This window comes from Strongyloides ratti (assembly GCF_001040885.1).
Source record: "Strongyloides ratti genome assembly S_ratti_ED321, chromosome : 2".
Classification (NCBI taxonomy): Eukaryota; Metazoa; Nematoda; class Chromadorea; order Rhabditida; family Strongyloididae; genus Strongyloides; species Strongyloides ratti.
The window spans coordinates 3,154,006-3,166,301 of NC_037308.1; the positions used below are offsets into that span (position 1 = coordinate 3,154,006).

Here is a 12,296-nt window from a genome sequence, read left to right on the forward strand (position 1 = left end):
ATGAAAAAATCTACTACTAATAATACAAGATCTAAATCTACATTTGCTTTTGGATCATCAACAGAAAGAGATTTATCTTATATTAATAATTGTCCGAAATCATTAAGGGGTATTGGAATATCAACATCAAATAATGAAATTTGTAAAGCAATTGGCCCTAAAGAAGAAAAAGATATGAAGAAAATTATAAGACAGGCACGCTCTATGACACCAAAAAATGGTATGTTTTAAAATATTAAATATAATAAAATATATTTATTGAATTAAAAAAAATAAATAATTTATTAAACATTTAAATGATTATTGTGTACTGTCGCAATTGCCTCATATATTGAATGCTTTTTTATTAAATATGTTTGATTATTATTTTTAACTTCAGAGTACTCTTCATCCTCAATCTCATTATCTTCACTTTCTAGCGAATCATCATTTTCATTATCATAAATTTCATCAAAAACTGAATTTTTATCATCTTCATTGACTTCCTCAATATAGTCATTTACATTTAAGATAGTAACTGCATCCTTGTTACAAGGTGCCATTAAAGTTTTAGCACTATTTAAAACATTCATTTTATTAAAAGTAACATTCATATTTCTTTTTTTATCATTATTTCCAATATGAAAATTTGTACTAATTTTTCTTAAGTTTGCATTATTACCAATAGCACTTTTAGTATCAATGTACAATTGTTTAGCAACAGTTGGATCTCCAGACTCCTGAGCACCAACCAAACAAAATGCTAATAAAATTAAAATTATAACAATTGATACAAGAGCTAAATATAATCCAATACCAAATCTTTCAATATCATACATTGAAATAGAAATTCCAAATAATAATAATAAAAATGAGACAATTGAGACAATAAATAATAGTTTAATAGTTTTCATTTTTATTAATTAGTAAAAAAAAAAAGTAGTTCTATTTTAATAAAATAATACTTAAAATACTTAGATATGGAAAAGATATTTTTAATTTAGTAAAATAAGAAAATATTCTCAATATAGGAAAATAATTTTAATAAATTTTTATAAAAATAAAAGACAATAATTTGTTTACTTTAAGTTAAATTAGACATTTAAATACTATCAATTTACATGTAATTATAATCTTCTCTAAAAATGTAAATAATTTATTTTTACAATATTTAATATTTTAAAATATAAATTTTCTCACTTTTCTTATCTTTAAAATTAAAATAATTTTAGTTAGAAAGTATTTATTTTTTTTTAACATAAAAAAGTTAAAAAAAAAAAGTTTAAAAGATAATTATTAAACATTATTATAATAGTTTTAACTTTATGTTTACTGACTTTTCTTATGATACATATGATATAATAATTACATGAAAAATATTTTTAAAATGAAATATTTAAAAGTTAAAAGAATTAGGAGAAAATAAGTATATTTTTAATAGATGCAGTTATGAAAAATGTAAATTTTTATATGTCCATATATCTTCAACATATATATATATATATATATATTCATATACATAAATATGCATCTGGGATGTGTCACTTGGAGTTTAGATGAATTGAAATATTAATTTTAATGTGTTTGCTTTCACTTTTCTTGCCTTGATACATTTTTTTCATTTTATTATCATTTTCCAAAAGTTTCTTTTATCTTAGTAAAGCTATTCATCTATAAAGTTATTCTTCTTTTTTCATAGTTAAGTTTATTAATTCATTTTTGTTGTTTATTATAGGTTTTTAATATAACCAAAGTAATTTTGATAATTTAAATGATAAAATCATTAATTATAAAAATGTTGATTCATTTTCACCATCATCATCATCATACCATATTACAGCAATTAATTCTTCAACATTTTTTTCATTAATACTATTATTTTTCATACTAAAATTATTTTTATCATAATCTAATTTTTCAATCTGATTTAATGGATTTTCATATAAAACAGTTAAATTAATTTTTTCCGCCTCATCATTAATATAGTTTAAATTTTCCTGTCCAATTAAAAGCTTCTCCTTATCTGGAGTATTTTTAATTATCTCATTATCTAAATTTGGTTTCAATGATATCTTTCGCCTTATCCTTCCCCACATCTTTTTCGCCGTTGATTCTTCATCATCTTGTGTAATTCCTATAATACATGCTGTAGCATTAACTAAAAAAACAACTACTGCTACTAAACTTAAATATAACCCAGATCCATAAACATTTACATCAATGGAACACAAAAGAATTCCAATTAAAAACAAACAAAATGAAATTATTGTTATAATTGTTAAAATTTTTTCCTTCATATTTTAAAAAATAAAATATATTAATAAATAAAGTTTAGAAAATATCAATTACAAATAATTCTAAAATAAATATGAATATTTTTTTATATATATATTTTGAAATAAAAAAGTATCAAAAATTTATTAAATATAGAAAGATAATAGTAAAGAAATTATTTTTATCAAAAATATAATTTAGTTCTAGTAAAACTTCTTCAATATGATACATATAATAAAAAAGCACATAACAAAAAATCTAAATACTCTAACTATATAATACACATAATTTCATTCAAGAGAAAGTAGTTAAATGAAAATGAGAAATTTTTCAAAAAGAAATTAAAAAAAAATTTATTAGCTTTATTCGTTCTAACAACAAAATAATATATAAGAGTGAAAAATCTTCAGGAAAGATTATCACTTTTTAACTAACTTTTATCTATTTAAGCATATTAGTTATAGGACTCTTAATTAGGAAGTTTTCCTTTATCTAGTTATTAACGATACCACTTGTAATAAAAAATTTTTTTAAATATTATGAGAAGATAGGAACAAAAATAAAAGGAAAAATATATCAAATTTCTCTTTCACTTTTTTTTTTTTATTTTTATTATATTTTTTTTAATCTAAAATTCATTTTTACTATGTCAAAAACTATATTATTAATGAATATCAATTTGACAATAAAAAATTTATGAAAAAAAATTTTTTTTATTTTTTTAATATTTATAATTTTATTAATATATTTTTGTTTTTTAAAGTTAACAAAAAAAGTGTTACAAAATTAATTTTTGGAAGTTCTACACCAAGAGATTTATCATATCTTAATAAAATTCCATACAAACATAGAATATATAATGCTGAAATTCCAAAACCTGTTATCATAACAAATCCATCTCCTTCCAATAAAAATAAATATGGAAAACGTATGTTTATTATATATATACTCAAATGTATATAAAAAAAATTTTTCTATAGTATTTGTAATAATATTTATTTAATTAATTTCATAGTAACTTGTTAATTATATATATATATATATTTTTTTTTAAATTAAATATTAATATATAATTTAGATTCTCTTTCAAAAGATGTAAGAATAAATATTAATAAGTATAATAAAAAAAATGAAAAAAATGAAAATAAACTTGAATTAAATTTTAAAGACTTTTCCCAGAAGATTAAAATACAAATGAATGGTAGTGATGAAGACAATGAAGATGATAAAAGTTTGTCACCATACTCTGAACCTGATCTTTCTAATGATCATTTTCATTATCTTTCACTTCCATTATCTAATACAAACAGTCACCGAAGCTTAAATGACAATTTTTTTAAAGATCTTTCTGACAAAGAACATTTAAATGAAAAAACTGCACCATTAGAAATGTTATTTATTAGTCAGTGCAATCACCCAGCATATAATATACATGATTCCCCGTTAAAGGAGCAATTACTTCTTAATGATAAAAGTAAATTTTTATTAAATGATAGTCAACAAATATTATTTGATCACAATTTCGATGAATGTGAAGAAAAAATAATTAGTAAAACCAGTGATATTAAAAGTCTAAGAGAAGAAATGGAAAAAATAAAATATAATAAATAAATTAGTAAAAAAAAAAAGATTAGAAAAATTTTAAAAAATTTGAATGTAATATTGCTATTTTTTTTATTAAAATCTACTTTCTTATATGATGTCAGGCACTTTATAAATGATAAACAACTATGAGATCGTTATAGTAAATAAATGTCCAAGAACCTAAATTTGTATAAAGTTTTTTTTTTTTTTTCTATAGACATTAAATTTTTGTTATATATAAATATATTACTTATTTAATATTTTCTTAAATATATATATAAACATATTTTATACCATAGATTCTTGCAATTTGATTGTATCTTTTTTTACCACGTAAAATTCATCCTTTGATGCTAATGTTCCCATTAAAGAAGCCATATTTTCTATGACAATATTTAAAGGTAGTACTGTTATTGCACTAGCAATGTACAGGAAAATTTTAAAGTATGAACCTCTAAAAAAAAGATTAGTCATTAGATAAAATAAAATAAAAAAATAATTTGTTAAAATTTACCTGTATTTATGGGAAAAAGATTTAACTGCTCCATAAACATATAAATACAAATTAACTGAACCTATCAGTGTAACAAGAAAATCAAAAAGAAAAAATGTTGGCACTGGAGCCATAGGGCATAATAAAAGATTCAAAGATGTTATTGGCATTGTAATCCATGCATATAATGACATAGCAAGGAAAAATTTAGTTTTCCATGGAATAATTGGTGAATGAACAGTTAAATAAATTCCTTGTAACCAACGTTTACGTTGTTGTAATAAATCCCAAAAATTAAATGGTGATTTTTCATTCATTTCACCTTCAATAAAATCAAATGTATACCCATCTCTCATAGCTACCATACTAAAAAAACAATCCTCTGCAATTGATCCCTCAATACCATGATCAAATGTTACTTTTCTTTCAGATCCAACTTTTGTTACAACATAAGAACCTTTCCAACCAAAAATTGGTGCATGAAGATAACTTAATTGAAAGCGTAATTTTGCCATATCATCAGCTACTCTATAACAATCACAAAGAGTTGTTATCCAATTAACAATTTCACCACTAGCATAAGTAATAATACCTTGTCCAAAATCATATTTACCATCAACCATAAAATTTACAATACCACGAACAGAATTTTCTGTTAATAATGTTTCTTCATCTAAATGTACAATATAATTTTCATCTTGAAGTATATTAACATCTTCCTCTAAACAATATTGTAATGCTCTTGATTTATATTTAGCTCCACATTTTGTACGATATGATGAAGGAACAACAATTTCTCTAGCTCTAGCTAATGTTGGTAAGTGAATAGCATTATCTGTAACAACTTCAAACATAAAATTTTCTAATCCAGAATCAATGCATGTTTTCATATTTTTAACAACATTATCCTTAAAATATTTATATTGGTTTTTTTTTTTAAATAAATAATTATAATAAAATGATTTTTACCTTAACTAAATCAGGATACATTCCTCTTGTAACAACACGAAAACAAACAAATGGTGCTAATAAAGGAGCTGATTGAAGTTTGACAGTTTCATTAAACCCGTTATACATAAGCATTCCAGCAATATTAAAAATAACCTGTGGTAACACAAGAAGTGATAAAAATTTAATCATGTATAATAAAGAAGTTATAACTAAACCATATGTTTCTACAGGATTAATAAGATTTACATTGGCAGCATTCATGGATGAAATTAAATTAGTGATATATTGAAAACTAATTAGCCAAATTGTAAGGCAGATTATATGTAAGTAATGCCTGGTTTGTGCTGTAAATGCCATATCTTGTATTTTTTTTTTCTTTTATAAAATATTACTATGTAATTTTTTTGATAAGACAATAAAATACAAAAATTAAGAAAAAAAAAAACTATCTTGAAAGTGAAATTAGTTATAATAAATAGAATTGTCTTTAATTGATCTTATTAATGCAATATTTATTTTGTACTTTTGATGGAATAAGCAATATTTATCAATAGCCAGTTCTTGGATAGGCGGCTCCTTTTAATCCACGCTAATGATAAAATGCGTAGAAAGGTGGCCTAGTCTAAAATATTTATATATTTAAATTATTTATATTTAAATGATTCATTAAATGTGAGGCGAATCAATAGAATGATGAAAAGAAAAACAATAAAAATTAATTTAAAAGTTATGAGAATAATTTATTTTTCTAAATGTGGTCCTTATTAATAATGGTATTATAATATTATATATTTTTTTTATAATAATTTATATGTCTAATATATATATATATATATATGAATATATAAATATATGTATAATATGTAAAAATAGGTATATAAAGATTTGTAATATTTAAATATCAATATTTATCATCTATTTATATAGAAGCATTATATGTGTATGTGGATTTTTAATTTGAAAATTTAAACATAAGCATACAATTATTATTATTTATTGTTAATATTTTTAATAAAATATATATATATATAATTATATATAAATAAAGATACCATTCTTATTAGTCAAACTTACAATAAATATTAGTAATAAAAAATTATTTTAAAATATTGGTATTTTAATTAGTCAGGGTTTTTAAACATTATTTAAACAACATTTATTTTTATAAGCAATAATAAATTATATATTATTTAAAATTAATTAATAAGCTTATCCTTATAAATGTTAATGATAAACATAATTACCCCCGTGATAAATATATAATATGTAACATATTTAAATAATATTTCCCTTTCAAAGTATAATATCATTAACATTTAAAAATTAAATATAAATTGAATAATAAAGTATCAAAGTTCTTTATCTTAATAAATATTATATTAATATAATATCTTTTTTTTTTTATCTAAAAGTTTGGCAAAGTAAAAAAGAAATAATAAAAGTAGAAAAAAAAAAGACAACAACCTACACATTTAAATTTTTACCCGTTAACTAATAGTTTTAAGAATAAAAATTTAACCACTAAATACTTAAAATTATTATATTATTAATCATTTTTAAAATATTTAAAATTACTTAATCACTTTGATAGAAAACATAAATATCATTGTAATGATAATGAATGATAAAAGATATAGTAAAAAATATATTTAATTTGATAACAAAAATATATTGGTAATTTTAATAATCTAATTTTAATTTCATGGTTAATCGTTATGTAATACACTTAAGATTTAAAATTTATCTCTTGAATAAATTTTATTTTGTAATAAAGAATGTTGTAGTAATAATCAATAATGATTCATCTCAAGCATAAAAAGCAAAATTTGATTTAAAACAAAACTCAAAACCAATCACTATTCTTTAAAATAATTTATCAATTTTTAATGTTGTGTAGAGTTATATACTTCTATATAATAAATGCATTACAGTTTACTATCAATTTTTTAAATAACTTTTAAAAATGCAAGAACAAGTTGTCTTTAATTTTCATGTATGTAAATAAAAATAATATATAAATTGTTATATATTAATAAATATCAAAAAAAAAAAATAATAGATCAAAATGATTAAAATATTTAACTATATTTTTAAAAAAATTTATATCAAATTTCTAAATATGTCAATATAAATATATAATATTATTGTTTAAAAAAAAATGTTATTCATTTTTATTAAATATATATCATTCAATTTAAATACTATTAAAATGAGTAATAATAATAATAGAATATGAATAAATCATAAAAAAAAAATTAATACTAAATAATGTATGATTAATTGTTTATGATTATATACTTTGATATAATCAAGAGAATACCCCAAAAAAAAAAAATAAATTCTTAACATGATACGGAATGACATAATCTATCGGAAGGGGGCGATTTTTGTATATAAAGAATTGGCAAACAAAAGTTGAGTAATGCATCTCTTAGTTTATTATATACAATAATAATAAAAAAAAATATAAAAAAATTATTAATAAAAAAAAAAAAATTTTTTATTTGATTGAAAGAGTATTAAATTTATTATCTAATATGGCTTTTTACTTTATAATATATACATATAATTTTAAAAGTAAACATTCCTGTTATAGTTTCTAAAGTTTTGTCTTAAATTACATTATTTGTCTTCACTTATTATTTTAATAAAAATAATAAAAAGAAACAATTGTCAAGTTTTTTTTTTTAATTTTAATTTAAAAAACATGTTTTAAAAACTTCCTAAACACGAGATATTTTTAAAATTGTTGAAAAAAGAGTTAATATTATAGATGTTGAAGGAAAAAAAAAATTTGTGAATAAAAAGAAATTATTGACAGAAAATATTAGGTATATGATTAATAAAATGACAACTAAATAAATTTTCTAATACATTTATAATAAAAAAAAAATAAAAAATAAAAAAATTATAAAAATATCAAATATCATAATTAAATTGGATAATAATTAAAGGATTACTTAAATAAAATTTATTAAAGTAATCATAATGTTATATAATATTATTTTCATAAATATTTTTTAAGATTGTATATAATACAACTAACTGTTTAATTATATTTAAAAATAAATATCAAATGCTAATATATAGCTAGGAAATAAAAATAAAAATTAAAGAAACATGTATAATAAACAAATATAAGATTTTAAGATAATAAAATGAACTTTTATATAGAAAAAAAAAAGAGGATAAAAATTTAAGTATATTAATGCATTATTTTGTAAATAATAAGATTACTGCATTAAATAATTATGGAAATAGAAGAATGATAGACATACATAAAGTTAATATATCATATATTTTTTAAAATAAAACTAAAACAATAAATTTGATGTTGTAAAAGATAATTCTTCTCATTACATTTCCCATTTTCCAAACACTTTTAATAAAATAATGAGAAAACCACAAAATAAAATATGTCTTGATACTTTTCTATATATAAAAATAAAAATGTTAATAAAAAAATGTTATTATTCTTTTATTATTATATTTAAAATTTTTACTTATTTCGTTTTTATAAAAAAAAATAATAATAAACAGATTTTATACATAAATACATTATATCACAAAATATTCTTCCAACATTTGCCTTTAAAAATTATATTTTTATAATTTCTGTTACTAAGGTATAAAGAATAAAAATGCTTTAAAATATGTAATAAATAATAATATATTAACTCTATTTTAATAATTATTATTTAAACTACAAATTATGATTAAAGATTGTTCATTTTTTCATTTTTACATGTATATATATAATATTGGTAATTAGATTTATATATATATATCATATTATAAAAAAAAATAGAACTTAATAAGAATTACTCCAAAGAACTATTCGTTGAAGTTATTTTTATAATAATGTATAAAAATAAAAGTCATTAGTAGTAGAAACAGTATAAATATGGTTTTTAAAAAAAAAAAGTACTTTAGTTTAAAAGTATATTTTCTTCTTCCAACCATAATATAGTTAGAGATATAAGGGAACATTTTATAATATTTTAAAAAATTATATAATATAAAAGAATATATTATTTGTTTCATCTACTTTTTTTTTTCTTCAAAAATATTATAAAAAAAAAAAGAAAAAAGAATATTAATAGTGAGTAAAACATAAAAATACACCGATGATACTGCGCAATCGATTGATTTTTAAACTTTCATGATTTACAAATAATTCAATTGAAGGATGATTTTTATAAAGTTTACCAAAAAAGATATGTAATAGTGATAGGAGGATGAAAATAAAATTGCATCTACTCTTTTTCTTTTGTTGGTTTAACTATTATATATTTGTTAAATAGTTTTAACAAGGCTACGCTTTGCTAAGCGTTCTTGTATTTAATACCTTTCAATGTTTTTTAATTTTGGGCCAATTGTTTTTTTGGAAAAAAATTTTTTGATAATTTAAAATTATTTTTGTTCATTTTCGGGCCGAAATACTGATATACGTATATATATATATATATTTTTTTTTTAAATAGTGATTTTATTTTATCATTTTCTATCTATGGATAAAATTACATTTTAAAAAAAAATTATTTTAATATTATTTTCAGAGAATTATATTCAATTCTATATTAGGGAATCAATGAAATTATTATCATTCAATAGGTATTTTTTTAATACCTGAAAATGTCTTTTTTTTTTTATCTTAACCAAATTTTCTATGACCTTGGAGTCACATTTTAGTGGAGATAAAACTTTTAAAAGGAAAAAAAAAAATTCATCTTTTATAATCAGCGCAATTTTTTTTTGCTCCAAGAAAAACTTTTTAAATATTCAAAAATCGAAAAAAATTTTATTAGCTCAAATTTCGCCTATATATTATTATATTAAGGATAAGTATTGAAAGCAAAATAAACAAAATTGTATATAAATTCGACAAAAAACAGAAGTACACATTTTAACACAATCAAAAAATGGTAATAGTCATGCTACAATAAGATACATTAAAAATTTGGAGTTGTTTAGTTTAATTCTCATCAATATTGAGAAAAAATTTAACATTTTGATGTTATCCAATTTATGAGGTTCCAAGAATCAAAGCAACAATCATACCGTAAAGTCCCAAAACCTAAAATTTTAATATTATTATATATTTTTTTACTTATTAATAACTTACTTCAGAGAAAATAAGAATGAGAATCATACCAACAAAGAGTCTTGGTTGTTGTGCAGTTCCTCTGACACCAGCATCTCCAACAATACCAATAGCATAGCCAGCACCAAGTCCGCAAAGACCACATGTAAGTCCAGCAGCAAGATGAGCGAATCCACTGTTTAAGTCATACCCTGCAGAGGAAGCCTTTACTTTTCCTTTCAATACCATAGCTACGACAAGTCCATAAATACCAATAATACCAGCCATAATAACTGGAATGACAGATTTCATGATAAGTTCTGGACGCATAACTCCCATGGAGCAAATACCAACAGCAGACTTGGCTGTTCCATAAGCAGCTCCCAAAACAGTGAAGATTTGAGCAGAAGCAGCTCCCATATATCCGAAGAATGGAGCATAAGCTGGGCTTTCAGCGGTTTTAAGATCGTAAGACATGACTGTTGGTTAAAACTAAAAAAATATAAAAATCTTCGATTATTGGTAAAATAATTAATAAAATAAGTTAAGATATAAAACCGAAAATTAACGGTAGATGTTGGAATAAAATTTCTCGTACCATTCTCTGTTAAAAATTTTTTTTTTTTTTTTAATTAATAGTCGCGTAAAAAAATGTTTAACAACAAAATAAATTTAATGTTGGTTTGTAATAGCGTGCTGTGATACAAATTGTAATTCTATGTAACCCTCTCTGTATACTACTAATATAATACAATGTAAATGTTCTTATTGGGGGGAGAAAAAAAAAGAAGTAATAAACCTTGCAGAAATAATGAAAATACATATAAAATTATGACTCTCATAATATTTATGTAGCTCCCAAAATTAAAGCAACAATCATTCCATAAAGTCCAAGGACTTCAGCAAAAATAAGAATCAAAATCATGCCAACAAAAAGTCTTGGTTGTTGTGAAAGTCCTCTAACTCCAGCATCACCTGCAATACCAATAGCATATCCAGCACCAAGACCACAAAGTCCACATACAAGTCCACCAGCAAATTGTGAAAAAGCTGCATTGACTGTATAATCTTTACCACCAGGACCAATTCTACCAGAAATAATAACGGCCACAACAAGACCATAAATAGCTACAATACCTGCCATAACAACAGGAATAATTGCTTTCATAACGAGATCAGGCCTGGCAACTGACATAGAAGCAATGCCTGTACCAGATTTAGCTGTACCATATGCAGAACCAGCAGCTGTAAATATCATAGCAGCAGTTACCCCAAGTGATCCAAAGAATGGAGCATACATAGCTTGCTCAGCTGCAATTAGCTGAGGATCCACTGTTGAAGCCATGACTTTGAACTTCTAATTTATAACTACAGATAAAGGAATATTTATTAATATATATGTGATCGTTAGATATTTATTTATGTACAGTCATATAGGGAGATTTTACTCCAATCTATTTCACAATAAGATTTCAGTGAAAGTTTTATAAATACTTTTTTTTTACTTTAAACTACTAAAATTATTTATTAAAATAAATTTAAAAAAAATGTTATATCCTTTTTTAGCTTATCTTATTAATATACTTGTAATATACATTTTTAATAACTTATTTAAAAATAAAAATTTTTTGTTAGTTAAAAAAAAAGATTATTGAAAATATATGTTGTATGTTTAAAACTTTCACTTTTTTTGAGAAATGAATTGTAGTAAAATAAAAGAAATATTTCCTACATGACTGGAGAATGATAAACGAGAATGTATATTACTTTAGGTAGGAAGGGTAGAATATATATATTAATATAAAAACATTTTTTTTCTGATTAGTTTCAGCATACACAAATGAATTATTATATATGAAACCATATATATGTGTTTCCAAAAATACTTTTTCCTTAGTAGAAATACTTTTGATTAAATAAATACTAAATTAA

The 12,296-nt window shown here is 21.3% G+C and overlaps 7 protein-coding genes across 7 annotated transcripts; 2 read left to right on the plus strand and 5 right to left on the minus strand.

The window, feature by feature from the left end:
* On the plus strand, window positions 1-231 carry SRAE_2000098600 (Hypothetical protein; the record flags this gene model as incomplete). Its single annotated transcript, XM_024651883.1, has 1 exon — window positions 1-231. The coding sequence occupies one exon, from the start codon at window positions 1-3 to the stop codon at window positions 229-231; it is 231 nt and encodes a 76-aa protein (XP_024505516.1).
* A 53-nt stretch (window positions 232-284) lies between these two features.
* On the minus strand, window positions 285-818 carry SRAE_2000098700 (Hypothetical protein; the record flags this gene model as incomplete). Its single annotated transcript, XM_024651884.1, has 1 exon — window positions 285-818. The coding sequence occupies one exon, from the start codon at window positions 816-818 to the stop codon at window positions 285-287; it is 534 nt and encodes a 177-aa protein (XP_024505517.1).
* Window positions 819-1,766: 948 nt separating this feature from the next.
* On the minus strand, window positions 1,767-2,276 carry SRAE_2000098800 (Hypothetical protein; the record flags this gene model as incomplete). The annotated part of the gene is made up of 1 exon (XM_024651886.1): window positions 1,767-2,276. The coding sequence occupies one exon, from the start codon at window positions 2,274-2,276 to the stop codon at window positions 1,767-1,769; it is 510 nt and encodes a 169-aa protein (XP_024505518.1).
* Window positions 2,277-2,949: 673 nt separating this feature from the next.
* Window positions 2,950-3,864, plus strand: SRAE_2000098900 (Hypothetical protein; the record flags this gene model as incomplete). The annotated part of the gene is made up of 2 exons (XM_024651887.1): window positions 2,950-3,181; window positions 3,332-3,864. 2 exons carry the CDS (start codon window positions 2,950-2,952, stop codon window positions 3,862-3,864), a joined length of 765 nt encoding a protein of 254 aa, XP_024505519.1.
* A 261-nt stretch (window positions 3,865-4,125) lies between these two features.
* On the minus strand, window positions 4,126-5,638 carry SRAE_2000099000 (Beta-1,4-mannosyltransferase egh; the record flags this gene model as incomplete). Its single annotated transcript, XM_024651888.1, has 3 exons — window positions 4,126-4,291; window positions 4,352-5,238; window positions 5,300-5,638. The coding sequence occupies 3 exons, from the start codon at window positions 5,636-5,638 to the stop codon at window positions 4,126-4,128; spliced, it is 1,392 nt and encodes a 463-aa protein (XP_024505520.1).
* A 4,669-nt stretch (window positions 5,639-10,307) lies between these two features.
* SRAE_2000099100 (V-type proton ATPase 16 kDa proteolipid subunit) lies at window positions 10,308-10,841 on the minus strand (the record flags this gene model as incomplete). The annotated part of the gene is made up of 2 exons (XM_024651889.1): window positions 10,308-10,358; window positions 10,407-10,841. The coding sequence occupies 2 exons, from the start codon at window positions 10,839-10,841 to the stop codon at window positions 10,308-10,310; spliced, it is 486 nt and encodes a 161-aa protein (XP_024505521.1).
* Window positions 10,842-11,211: 370 nt separating this feature from the next.
* Window positions 11,212-11,709, minus strand: SRAE_2000099200 (V-type proton ATPase 16 kDa proteolipid subunit; the record flags this gene model as incomplete). Its single annotated transcript, XM_024651890.1, has 1 exon — window positions 11,212-11,709. The coding sequence occupies one exon, from the start codon at window positions 11,707-11,709 to the stop codon at window positions 11,212-11,214; it is 498 nt and encodes a 165-aa protein (XP_024505522.1).
* Window positions 11,710-12,296: the final 587 nt, after the last annotated feature.